This window comes from Panthera pardus, unplaced genomic scaffold (genome assembly GCF_024362965.1).
Source record: "Panthera pardus isolate Hobbes unplaced genomic scaffold, ASM2436296v1 HiC_scaffold_13, whole genome shotgun sequence".
Lineage (NCBI taxonomy): Eukaryota > Metazoa > Chordata > Mammalia > Carnivora > Felidae > Panthera > Panthera pardus.
In genome coordinates this window covers 159,674,768-159,688,066 of record NW_026526688.1, presented here as the reverse complement: position 1 = coordinate 159,688,066, position 13,299 = coordinate 159,674,768, and the positions used below count along the sequence as shown (strand labels likewise).

Sequence of the window (13,299 nt, the reverse complement as noted above, 5' to 3'; positions counted from 1 at the left end):
TGTATGGTTAAATGAGATAACACATAGAACACTTGGCACAGTGCAAGACTTCCATAAATGTTGATTCCTTTCATGTATGGATATACATATGTTATGTATATAGATATATATGTGATCAAATTTTTTTTTTATTTTTTTCTGATGAGAAAAAATTGATTTTAGAGGATTAGATTGGGATTGGAGGTACTAACATTACAGTCTGAAGATGAACATTATTATGTTAAACCCATGCAGGTTTCCAGCAGCTGTTTCAATTCATGTTAATGCTATAGTATTCCCTTGTGCTGTGATGTAATAACACTTCTAGGAGAGGCAGTATAGCATAGTGGTTAATTGGGTAGCCACACAGAGTTGAAAGTGTTGATTGGAAACCCTACTTTATCTAGTACTAGCTAACATGATTACTATGCTTCTATCCTTATCTATTTTGTTGAATGTTTGCCTCTATTATCTACCTTCTCAGGTATTATGAGGATTAAACAAATGAAAATGGATTTATGATGCCTGACCTAAAGCAGGTCTTGCTACTTTTTAAAATTAAATTGTGGTGGAGTGGCTGGCTCAGTTAGTAGAACATGTACTCTTGATCTGAGGGTCATGAGTGTAGGCCTCATGTTGGGCATAGAGCTTAATTAAAAAATTAAGGGGCGGCTGGGTGGCTCAGTTGGTTAAGCCTCAGACTTTGGCTCAGGTCATGATCTTGTGGTTTGTGAGTTCAAGCCCCGGATCGGCTTCCTGCTGACAGCTTGGAGCCTGCTTCGGATACTGTGTCTACCTCTCTCTCTGCCCCTCCCCTGCTTGCACTCTGTTTGTCTCTTTCTGTCTCTCAAAAATAAATATTTAAAAAATATTTTTAAAAAATTGTGGTAAAAGACACACAATAAAATTTATCATTTTAACCATTCTTAAGATTTTATTTTTAAGTAATCTCTACAGCCAACATGGGGCTTGAACTCACAACCCTGAGATCAAGAGTTACATGCTCTACTGACTAAGCCAGCCAGACACCCCTCATTTTAACTATTTAAAAATGTAAATTCTGTAACATTAAGTACGTTTACAGTTTCCCATTTTCAGAACTTTTTTACCATCTTAGATGGAAACTATGACCCATTAAACAAAACTCTCCATTCTCCCTTCCCAGCTCCTGGTAATCTCTATTCTACTTTCTGATTATGAATTTGCGTTTTTTAGGTACCTCATGTAGGCGGAATTATACAATACTTTTATTTCACTTAGCATAATGTTTTCAAGGTTTATTCATGTTGTAGCATGTATCAGAGTTTTATTTCTTTTTAAAATGACTGAACGATAATTCATTATATGTATATTGTACATTTTGGTTATTTATTAATTTGTTGATGATTGGCTATTGTGAACTTTGGTGTACAAGTATCAATTTGAGTCCCTGCTTTCAATTCTTTTCAATACTGCCTTTTCTAGAAGTGTTATTACGTGGTAGCACAAAGTAATACTGTAGCATTAACATGAGTAAAACATTTCCTGGAAACCTGTATAGGTTAACATAATAATGCTCATCTTCAGGCTGCCAGTGTTAGTACCTGGAATACCTAAAAGTGGAGTTGATCGATCATATGATTCATAAAAATTGTAACTAGTATTAGGTTATTTTCCAAGACCCCCAAATAAAATAGCTCCCATCACAAGTTAGCTCTTTATCTTAGTTTTCCACTAACATTTGAGTAAAAGAGAAGGGAAAGGAAGAACAAATGTTTTCTTTCCTCCTGGCCACATTGGCTGCAGTTCCTGCTGCTACCTATTGGAGATTTTTTTCAGGGATTATTTCCTTCAAATTTTAAGAGAAAAGGGCTATCCAGAATGTAGGGCTATATCTGCTTGTGATAAGTAGATTGATTTTTTTTAAAAAATTCTTTTTTAATTTTTATTATTTTTGAGAGAGAGAAAGAGAGTGGAGCAGGGGAGGGGCAGAGAGAGAGGGAGACACAGAATCTGAAGCAGGCTCCAGGCTCTGAGCTGTCGGCACAGGGCCCGAGGTGGGGCTCAAACTTGCGAACCAGGAAATCAGACCTGAGACGAAGTTGGATGTTTAACAGACTGAGCCACCCAGGCGCCCTGTAGTTTGATATTTTATAAGGCCCATATAATACTGGTCTATCAAATATGAGAATCTTATAACCAAATCTGATTTAAAGACAATTAGTACTACTTAGATGCGTTATATGCCTAGTGCAAAGTTAGGTAAGCAGTAGCAGAGGAGTTACTCAGTATTTCTTGAATGTCTGAATGAGTGAATGGTAAAGACTCTGAGACCCAGATCTTCTGATCCACTATATGCTTTGCCATGCAACATTAAAATGAAATATTGCTAAATATTTTGATAAGCATTAAGAAAGCCATGTTAATAATTTTGTTTTCCTACTTCCACTTAAAAAAAAAAAAAGACATATAAAGGGGGGTGCCTAGGTGGCTCAGTTGCACGTCCAACTTCTGCTTGGGTCATGATCTCATGGTTCATGGGTTCAGGCCCTGTGCCAGGCTCTGTGGTGATGGCTTAGAGCTTGGAGCCTGCCTCGGATTCTGTGTCTCCCTCTCTGTGCCCTTCCCTTTTTGCACTCTGTCTCTCTCTCTCGCTCTCTCTCTCAAAAATAAATAAACATTAAAAAAATTTTTTTTAATTACATTTAAGGATAACGCATTTGGCTAGATAGTTTTTGTTTCATTTTGTTGTGTGTTAACAGTTTTATTATGCCTCAGATGTACCTTTTTAAACACAGTTTTAATGCTTTTTAAAAAAACTTCTTATCAATATATAGGTATCAAAACTGCTTTCACCAGAAAATGTGGGGAGACAGCTTTCATTGCACCTAAGTGTGAAATGATTCCAATTGAATGGGTTTGCAGAAGAATAGCAACGGGTTCTTTTCTCAAAAGAAATCCTGGTGTCAAGGAAGGATATAAGTTTTACCCACCTAAAGTGGAGATGTTTTTCAAGGTAATTATTTTATATTTCTGTGCTTTACTATAACATAGCAACAAACTTAAAATTTCAAAATCAAAAGGTTTAAACATTATTAAAACTTTTGATATTGCAGCTGTCATTACAGAAATATATGTCAATAATGTACATTTTTGTTATCAATGATAATTCCGATTTTTAAAAGAAAACATTTCTGAAACTGTACTTAATCTTAACTTTGGTTCAAGATCACTACCAAAATGAATAAATTAAAACTAGCAGTTACTAGGAAGAAAAGTTAACAATTCAGAAACTTAAAATTTTTTGAAGAGTTTGAAGTAAAGGCTAATACAAGGGATCTTTTTATATTAAAATACAGAAAGAGCTATTACCAATGTCTCTTACAAGCGAAAACATAATAAAAATGTAGCAATCAGTGGTTATAAATTTGTATTTGTTTTCTTTATTGACTGCTTTTCTCTTTCCATCTTTGTTTATGCTGTTAAGCATAGTTCCAACGTCAGAAGTAATGTCAGTGTAACATTTTTAAACAGTCAACGAAAATCGCCTCTCAGCCTTTTGGCCCAGATCAAGTATAATCAGTGAACTGCGTACCTTAAAATGTTTATATTATGGTTATAATACAAATCAAAAATTCATAAAAGAAAAATTTCATGTCAGGGGCCCCTGGGTGGCTCAGTCAGTTAAGCATCTGACTTCGGCTCAGGTCATGATCTCACGGTTTGTGGGTTCGAGCCCAGCATGAGGCTCTGTGCTGACAGCTCAGAGCCTGGAGCCTGCTTCAGATTCTGTGTCTCCTTCTCTGCCCCTCCCTTGCTTGGGCTCTGTCTCTCTCTCTCCCCAAAATAAATAAATAAAATTTAAAAAAAAATTTTAAAGAAAAATTTCATGTGAAATTGGGACACTACTTAGAATAAAATGAAAATCTTTTTTTTTTAACTAATGTCTTTATATTAAGTCTCTTGAATTATCAAATAATAACCCTAAAGACTTGTAGTCTTCTATAAATTCTTATCAAAAATGAGGTTAGGAGCAGTACCTGCCTGATTCATCTGATAGAGCAGGCAGCTCTTGGTCTCAGGATCGTGAGTTCAAGCCCTATGTTGGGTGTAGAGATTACTTAAAATAAAATCTTTAAAAAGAGAGGTCAGGAGATTATGAAAACTGCATTCTAGAAAGATTTGGTGGACTAAAATATTTTTTGACCTTACTGTCTCTGTTGACTCAGATAAAGGAAATAAAAGCCACAATCTTTTGTTTAAATTAAAAGAGCAATATTTTTTTTCAAATATTTTATGACCTAGAGTAAGTTACTCACTGAATATCTTGAATTTCAAAGAAGCTATTAAAAATAGACAAATTGGGGCCCCAGGGTGGCTCATTCGGTTAAGCGTCCAACTTCCACTTGGGTCATGATCTCATGGTTCGTGAGTTCAGGCTCTGCATCAGGCTCTCTTCTGTTAGTATAGAGCCCGCTCAGATCCTCTATCTCCCTCCCTCTCTGCCCCTCTCCTTGCTCACACTCGCTCTCTCTCTCTCAAAAATTGAATGATAAATAATGAATAAATAACATAATGTTTATTCACTTTTTGAGAGAGAGAAAGAGTGGGTGAGTCAGTGAGTACAAGCAGTGGAGGGGCAGAGACAGAAGGAGACCCAGAATCTGAAGCAGGCTCCAGGTGCTGAGCTGTCAGCACAAAGCCCTATGCGTGGCTTGAGCTCATGAACTGTGAGATTATGACTTGAGCCAAAGTCAGACGCTTAACAGACTGAACTACCCAGGCACCCCAATAAACATTAAAAAAAAAATAACTTTGAGACTTTTTTTTTTTACAAAAAATAAAAATAGAGAAATCAAAAATAATTGTTGCGGTGCCTGGGTGGCTCAGTCGGTTAAGCATCGGACTCTTGATTTCAGCTCAGGTCGTGATCAGGCCACGAGAGATCAGGCCTGTGTGGGGCTGTGTACCGATGGCATAGAGCCTGCATAGGATTCTTTCTCTCTACCTCTCCCCAACTTGTGCTCGGTCTCAAAATAAACTTTAAAAAAAAAAAAAGATAATTATTGTGAATTAAAGGGTTATTTTAACCAAAAGTTAAGTATTTAGAGAAAAATAATTCTGAGGAATTCTTGGTCAAGGAAAAAAAGACTTCAGTTTATCTCAAAAGGTTAAAATTTTTATATTTAATTGTATTCCTTTACTCTGTTTTCAGGATGATGCCAATAATGATCCACAGTGGTCTGAAGAACAGCTAATTGCTGCAAGATTTTGCTTTGCTGGACTTGTTATAGGCCAAACTGAAGTGGATATCATGAGTCATGCTACACAGGCTATTTTTGAAATACTGGAGAAATCTTGGTTGCCCCAGAATTGTACACTGGTTGACATGAAGGTACAAATAAAATGGAGGTTTGAGAGTAAAGATTGTAACTGAGAAATGCCTTTAGCTGTAGAGTTTTGAAAACTTTTCTTTGGTGATATGCTCTTTCTAGATTGAATTTGGTGTTGATGTAACCACCAAAGAAATTGTTCTTGCTGATGTTATTGATAATGATTCCTGGAGACTCTGGCCATCAGGAGATCGAAGCCAACAGAAAGACAAACAGGTAATGCTTCAGGGGTTTTTTATCCTTTGCAAGATCAGGCTGAGATAGAGGTGAACAGGAAAATGGAAGGAAAGAAAAGGCAATTATTACTCCCTGTGTTAAGAGCCTGAGTTAACTGCTATTTACGTTTAAGGATAAATAAGTCTTAAATTTCTTGTACCCTGAAAAAAAATTATAATAGAAACAGTTTACATTTACAAAGCAGATTTCTCATTTATTATGACTGTCACACAGGGCAAGTATATTCTTGTTTGGCTAATTGAAAACTAAGGTACTGAGATGATGATAGATGTTGTCATAATTATAAGTGGCAGATCTGGAACTCTGTCCCAAGCGTTCTGGATCTTACCAGGTTACATTTCTGCTCTGTCTTACAAAAAACAAAATTAGGGCAGATGCTGTCTATACTTCATACATAAGAATTATCAGGGCAGTTAACTAAAGTTGCTAGTGTACAAAGCACTTAATGAAATAAAATGAAAATACAAGTATACTTCACTATCTAAACTTTCTCTAGTTTAATTCAAGAAATGAATTTATAGACCCATACATTTTCAGATACATTCCTTGTTGTTCAGGCTCTTCGTAATCTACCCAAAACTCAAAAATCAAATAATTTTAGTTAGTAAAAATATTACTAATAGAATATTTGTATTCTAAACTTTCTACCCTATTTTCTAGTCATATCGTGACCTCAAAGAAGTAACTCCTGAAGGACTCCAGATGGTAAAGAAAAATTTTGAGTGGGTTGCAGAAAGAGTAGAGGTAAAACTTTTATAGTAAAGTTATACTGTACTGTGTTTTTCTTTAAGAAAATCTTGCTTCAAAAAGGAAAATAAAAGTGAGAAGCTGTAGTTACTTTCTTTTCTCCAGTGGTTTTAAAACAAGGAGCACCTTTAAGAAATGTACACCAGACTCTTCTCATTGATGTACTAAAACCCCTTGCTGTAAAACTGGCCAGTACACTTCCAAATTCTGTTGGGGAATACTAGAATCCTTGTCTCCTCCCTGCCTCTTATATTTCCCACCCACCCCTCTCCACTGCTCCTCAGTGGAACCCGTTAGCATGGGTTCCATAAGCAGGAACCCGTTAGCATGGGTTCCATAAGCAGACTTCAGAATTAGAACTCAATCTGACATTAAAATGTCACTTTAAGATTTATGGTGTTATTATTATAATTACATGGAAATTGTGATTTGTGGTTATCCAACAGCCATAGCTACTTTTAAGTACATCATGTCCATGGAAACATGCATTTTGAGTTCTAAGCAACCAACTGAAAAAAGATTTATATCTTTTTTATAGATTATAAATTATTAGCTTAACAAACAGGTCTAGAAACTAGATTGGCTGATTATGCCTTAAAATCTCCATTAAACTGAATATATGAAAAATCTTAGGATGAAGTATTTTATTATATTTTTAATGTTTATTTATCTTAGAGCAAGTGAGCAAGGGGCAGAGAGAGGGAGAGACAGATGGAGAATCCACAGCAGGCACTGAGCTGTCAGCACAGAGCCTGACACAGGGCTCAAACCCATGAACCAAGAGATCATGACATGAGCTGAAGTTGGATGCTTAACTGACTGAGCTACCCAGGCACCCCAGGATGAAATATTTTATATTACAGCTTCCTGAGTATTAATTAGAAGGGTTCAGTATTTATCCTTGCTTTGTATTATAATAGTAGATGTAATTTATCTCATTAAAAATGTTACTCTTTAGGGGCGCCTGGGTGGCTCAGTTGTTTGAGCAGCCCACTTCAGCTCAGGAATGATCTTGCAGTTTGTGAGTTTGAGCCCCACGTTGGGCTCTGTGCTGACAGCCCAGAGCCTGGAACCTGCTTCATATTTTGTGTCTCCCTCTCTCTCTGACCCTCCCCTGCTCCCACTCTATCCATCTCTCTGTCAAAAATAAACATTAAAAAAATTTTTTTTAAATGTTATTCTTTAGGTCTTAAGTATGAAGACCACTTTTCTTTATGTATAGAGGTTATTTTGGAAAAGAAATCCTCTATCATTTTGTCCTGTTTGTCTCTGTCTTGAATTCGGTCTATTAGGAAAGAAATATTCCGTCCAGTTGTAATTTTACTATAGCTCTGTAAACTGACTATTCTCATGGTATTCATCTCTATATTTATCCATTTTTGCCATCTTTATTTTGCATGTCCGTGTTTTTCTTTTCTAGTTGCTTCTGAAATCAGAAAGTCAGTGCAGAGTTGTAGTATTAATGGGCTCAACTTCGGATCTGAGTCACTGTGAAAAAATCAAGGCAGCTTGTGGAAAATTTGGCATTCCATGTGAACTTCGGGTAACATCTGCCCATAAAGGACCAGATGAAACTCTGAGAATTAAAGCAGAGTATGAAGGTAAATGTCATACAACTAGAGCATTTCAGGAAGTTCTCCTGATTTTGCTAAAAATTTTATGCTTAGACTAATAATGCTGAAGAAGAGCTATGCCATGTATCCAAGAAGAAAAATATGGTAGTCTAGGCTTTCATGATATGCACTTCCAAAGAAGACACTTAGAAAAGAATGGCTCAAGGAGAAAGATTTGAAAATGCAACATGGGCACACCTAAAACTAATGCAACACTGTGTGCCAACAACGTTCAGTTATTTTTTAAATGTTAAAAATAAGTAAATGAAGGAGTAGAGCCCCCTCCTCGAAAAAAGAAAATGCAATATGGAAGGAAAATAAAAGTTAGGTCTTTAACTAATAAGAAGCCCCTCAAGTATTGTTTCTGATATGCTCCAACAGAAAATAGGCCCCATATCAATTTTGGGAGGACTGAAGTTGAAGTAGCAGAGCCTCTCAAGTATTTTTAATGGACAGCCTTTCCTAGGAGGCGGTTAAACATAAAATTAAGGAAGAATTTTAATTTTTTAATTTTTGTTATTTTTTTTTACTTTTTTAAGTTTATTTATTTATTTTTGAGAGAGACAGAGTGGGCAGGGGAGGGGCAAAGAGAGGGGGAGAGAGAGAATCCCAAGCAGATTCTGCACAGTCAGCGTGGAGCCCGACACAAGGCTCAATCTCACGAATCGTGAGCTAAAACCAGGAGTCAGATACTTAACCGACTGAGCCACCCAGGTGCCCCAAGGAATAATTTTAGAATTTAGTATGTAAAAGAAATGGCTTGATGTGATAGTATTGATCTAAAATAATGGAGTCTCATACACCTGACCAAATGTTTCTAAACTGGGAAAAATGTTGATTTGAGTATTCTTTCTCAAGGTAGTTGTTATAGGAGCATAGTTATTAAGTTTTGGGGGCCGGGGGACTGGGATAGTTTCTAGACCTGTTTGTTAAGCTAATGAAAGCCTGAACTCTTTATCCAGAAAAATGTAAATACATAAAATTTTTAGATTTCAGGTTAGGAATCTGTGTTAAGAAACAAAGGAATAACTTATAAATTTATCAGAGAATGAAATGTTGAAGGGATATGTTAGAAAGTATATTGAAGAGACTTAAATATTTGGGTACTATATTACTGAATCTGTCTGCCTTTACTCATGTGCCCCTGAACCTCTAGTCTCTGTTAATGAGGTCTTCCTATACCCTGTTGGTTGAAGGATACCAGGATAGACCCTAGTTGGCGTAATGTCACTCTTTGTTCCAGTGAGCCTAAGCAGCCATAGTAGAAGGGGCCTTTGAGCTATTCCCTCACACACTCTAGTACTCCCTTTATACTATATATCTCAAAGATGGCCAAACCGCTCTCCCTGTTTTGTTACTTGAGATATAATAGGTAGCAGAGTGAAATATATATTTTGAACGTATATGTAATAATAGTGTCTTATTTTGCTTTTTGTGGAGACTGCTAATAAAGGAACTGAAGGAGTTAAGGCACATAGACATTTTGTTTTCACCTATCTTAAAACCTCCTTTCAATTACATGTGTGTAATTTCCCTAGGGGATGGCATTCCTACTGTATTTGTGGCAGTGGCAGGCAGAAGCAATGGTTTAGGACCAGTGATGTCTGGTAACACTGCATACCCAGTGATCAACTGTCCTCCACTCACTCCAGACTGGGGAGCTCAGGATGTGTGGTCTTCTCTTCGACTACCCAGTGGTAAGATGCATTGAATCTTTAAAACTGTTAAAAAATTTGGAACACACAAAATAGTAGAGAGAATAACATAATGAAATCTCATATACCTATTACTCAGCTTCATCATTTAACATCTTGTTACACATGTAGCCCTTCCCTGCTGGATTATTTTCAAGCAGATCTTAGATAACAGCATTTTATACTTAAGTATGCTTCTCTAAGCAATAAGAACTTTAGTTTTTAAATCATAATCATGATACCATATTCATAATAAGAAAAATTAGTGATAATTTCTTAAAATCCTCTAATTTTCAGTTAGTGTTCAAGCTTTTCTGATCATCTCATTTGTTTTTACAGTTGATTTGTTCAAATCTGGATCTAACACAGTCCTTACAGTGCATTTAGTTGATCTCCCTCTTAAAGTCTTTTAATTCTCCTCCTTTTTTTCATTTATTCTATAGAATATTTAACATTTTGGATTTGGCTAATTACATTTCTGGATGTTTAACATGCTTTTCCATCCCCTGTATTTTCTATAAACTGGTGGTGAGATCTATAGTTAGATTATGTTCAGATTTGTTTTTTTTCCCCCCAAGAATACATCATTCGTGGTATGGAGTTTTTTAAGGTAAATGTGATTGTTACTTCTGTAGAGGAAATGAAATTTTATTTCTATAAATTAGGGGCCAGAATAAATAACATATAAGGAAGTTTATCAATTGTCTGAGCAGAATCTCATGAGTAATATATTGTGGTAGTTTTATCGTAGTCCAAGATAATGATCTGATCTGCAAGTCCTAGGAGTCAGTATTGTTTCAGTAAGAGTTGATTTGCTTGTTACTTAAGCCCCAAACTTTTTCAGAGTTGTGTAAATCTGCTCTTGGTATGTTAAATATGTTAAGTGCTTGAGCCCTCCAACCTGTTCCAGTATGGACTGGCTTCTCTCTAGGCCTACTTGTCCTGCTATTGTCTTTTTTTTTTTTTTTTTCCCCAATATATGAAGTTTATTGTCGAATTGGTTTCCATACAACACCTAGTGCCCATCCCAAAATGTGCTCTCCTCAATACTCATCACCCACCCTCCCCTCCCTCCCACCCCCCATCAACCCTCAGTTTGTTCTCAGTTTTTAAGAGTCTCTTATGCTTTGGCTCTCTCCCACTCTAACCTCTTTTTTTTTTTTTCCTTCCCCTCCCCCATGGGTTTCTGTGAAGTTTCTCAGGATCCACATAAGAGTGAAACCATGTGGTATCTGTCTTTCTCTGTATGGCTTATTTCACTTAGCATCACACTCTCCAGTTCCATCCACGTTGCTACAGAGGGCCATATTTCATTCTTTCTCATTGCCACATAGTACTCCATTGTGTATATAAACCACAATTTCTTTATCCATTCATCAGTTGATGGACATTTAGGCTCTTTCCATAATTTGGCTATTGTTGAGAGTGCTGCTATAAACATTGGGGTACAAGTGCCCCTATGCATCAGTACTCCTGTATCCCTTGGGTAAATTCCTAGCAGTGCTATTGCTGGGTCATAGGGTAGGTCTATTTTTAATTTTCTGAGGAACCTCCACACTGTTTTCCAGAGTGGCTGCACCAGTTTGCATTCCCACCAACAGTGCAAGAGGGTTCCCGTTTCTCCACATCCTCTCCAGCATCTATAGTCTCCTGATTTGTTCATTTTGGCCACTCTGACTGGCGTGAGGTGATATCTGAGTGTGGTATTGATTTGTATTTCCCTGATGAGGAGCGACGTTGAGCATCTTTTCACGTGCCTGTTGGCCATCTGGATGTCTTCTTTAGAGAAGTGTCTATTCATGTTTTCTGCCCATTTCTTCATTGGATTGTTTTTCGGGTGTGGAGTTTGGTTAGCTCTTTATAGATTTTGGATATTAGCCCTTTGTCCGATATGTCATTTGCAAATATTTTTTCCCATTCTGTTGGTTGCCTTTTAGTTTTGTTGGTTGTTTCCTTTGCTGTGCAGAAGCTTTTTCTCTTCATAAGGTCCCAGTAGTTCATTTTTGCTTTTAATTCCCTTGCCTTTGGGGATGTGTCAAGTAAGAAATTGCTACGGCTGAGGTCAGAGGTCTTTTCCTGCTTTCTCCTCTAGGGTTTTGATGGTTTCCTGTCTCACATTCAGGTCCTTTATCCATTTTGAGTTTATTTTTGTGAATGGTGTGAGAAAGTGGTCTAGTTTCAACCTTCTGCATGTTGCTGTCCAGTTCTCCCAGCACCATTTGTTAAAGAGACTGTCTTTTTTCCATTGGATATTCTTTCCTGCTTTGTCAAAGATGAGTTGGCCATACGTTTGTGGGTCTAGTTCTGGGGTTTCTATTCTATACCATTGGTCTATGTGTCTGTTTTTGTGCCACCTGCTATGGTCTTAGGATCTCTCTTTACCTGGACATGCATTTTGCCTTTCTCTAGTCTTAGATCTTCTGTTTCCTAGGTCATGTGTCTTCCCCTTTCTCTGTTTACTCCTAATTTGTCAGAGAGCATTCTTAGTTAACTCCCTGAGGAAGGAGTACAGTTGGTAAACTTTTTTGACACCTCATATCTATAACATATGTTTTAGCATAGCCTCATACTCCACAATTTAGTAATGGAATCTGGGGTTGAAAATTATTTTCCTTCAGAATTTTCAAAACATTACTCCATTGTCTTATATAGAGTTATTGAGAACTCTGGCACCTTTCCACCATTCCAAGTTGTTTATGAATTTGGTTTCTTAAGTTTTGCAAAGGTGTGTCTTGAGTATTTTCATCTTGGGCTTTCAGTGGGCTCTTTTAATCTGAAATGCTGAGGGGCACCTGGGTGGCTCAGGCAGTTAAGCGTCCGACTTTGGCTCGCTCACGATCTCACAGCTTGTGAGTTCGAGCCTGGCATCAGGCTCTATGCTGATGGCTCAGAGCCTGGAGCCTGCTTCAGATTCTGTGTCTCCCTCTCTCTGCCCCTTCCCCAGCTCACACTATGTCTCTGTCTCTCTCTCTCAAAAATAAACATTAAGAAAGAAAATCTGGAATGCTGATTCTTTAGTCTGGGAAATTTTCTTCAATTAACTAATAATTTCCTTCCCCCTCCATTTTCCCTCTTTTCTCATTTTTGGATTTATTACTCAAATTTGAACCATTCTGATTTCTAGTTTTTCTGTCTCTTATTGCTGTACTTTCTGGAATATTCCCTTAACTTTATATTCCAGCCCTTCTATTGAGTTTTTCATTCTAGATACGGAATTTTTAATTTCTGAGAGCTGTTTTTTGTTCTCTGGTCTTCCCCCTCCCCCATCCTTTTTTTTTTAATCTTTGCAATAACATTTTTTTATCTCTCTGAAATTATTATAGTTTCTTTCACATTAGTTCCTTTTCTCACCTATCTGGTGTCTGGTAATCCTTGGCTGTAGAGTGCAGTGTTAGAAAAGACCAGTGGGAAGGTCTGTGCAAGTGGATGGCACTTGTCAAAAGTGGGTTCCACTGTGGGGTGATCTGGAAGGGTTGTCTTTGAATAACCCCTCACATCAGTGTCACTTCATCTTTTCTCATGTGTGACCAGAATTACCCAAAGAATCTTTCTATTCTCAGTCTCCTCTACCTGGAGGAATAAACCTTGCTGCCAGCATTCTGGAATTTGATGATTTTAACATGTATATAAACTAAATCCCCTGTTTTCACTGTAGCA

General features: G+C 37.1%; 1 protein-coding gene across 8 annotated transcripts in view; it reads left to right on the top strand.

The window, feature by feature from the left end:
* PAICS (phosphoribosylaminoimidazole carboxylase and phosphoribosylaminoimidazolesuccinocarboxamide synthase) overlaps window positions 1-13,299 on the top strand; it is a 51,478-nt gene that overhangs the window by 32,956 nt on the left and 5,223 nt on the right. For all 8 annotated transcript variants that reach the window (XM_019469275.2, XM_019469256.2, XM_019469239.2 and 5 more), the window contains 6 exons: window positions 2,796-2,974; window positions 5,174-5,353; window positions 5,454-5,567; window positions 6,249-6,332; window positions 7,756-7,936; window positions 9,487-9,645. In XM_019469275.2, the coding sequence (XP_019324820.2) occupies window positions 2,796-2,974; window positions 5,174-5,353; window positions 5,454-5,567; window positions 6,249-6,332; window positions 7,756-7,936; window positions 9,487-9,645 (897 nt within the window). The remainder of the gene's footprint in view (window positions 1-2,795; window positions 2,975-5,173; window positions 5,354-5,453; window positions 5,568-6,248; window positions 6,333-7,755; window positions 7,937-9,486; window positions 9,646-13,299) is intronic.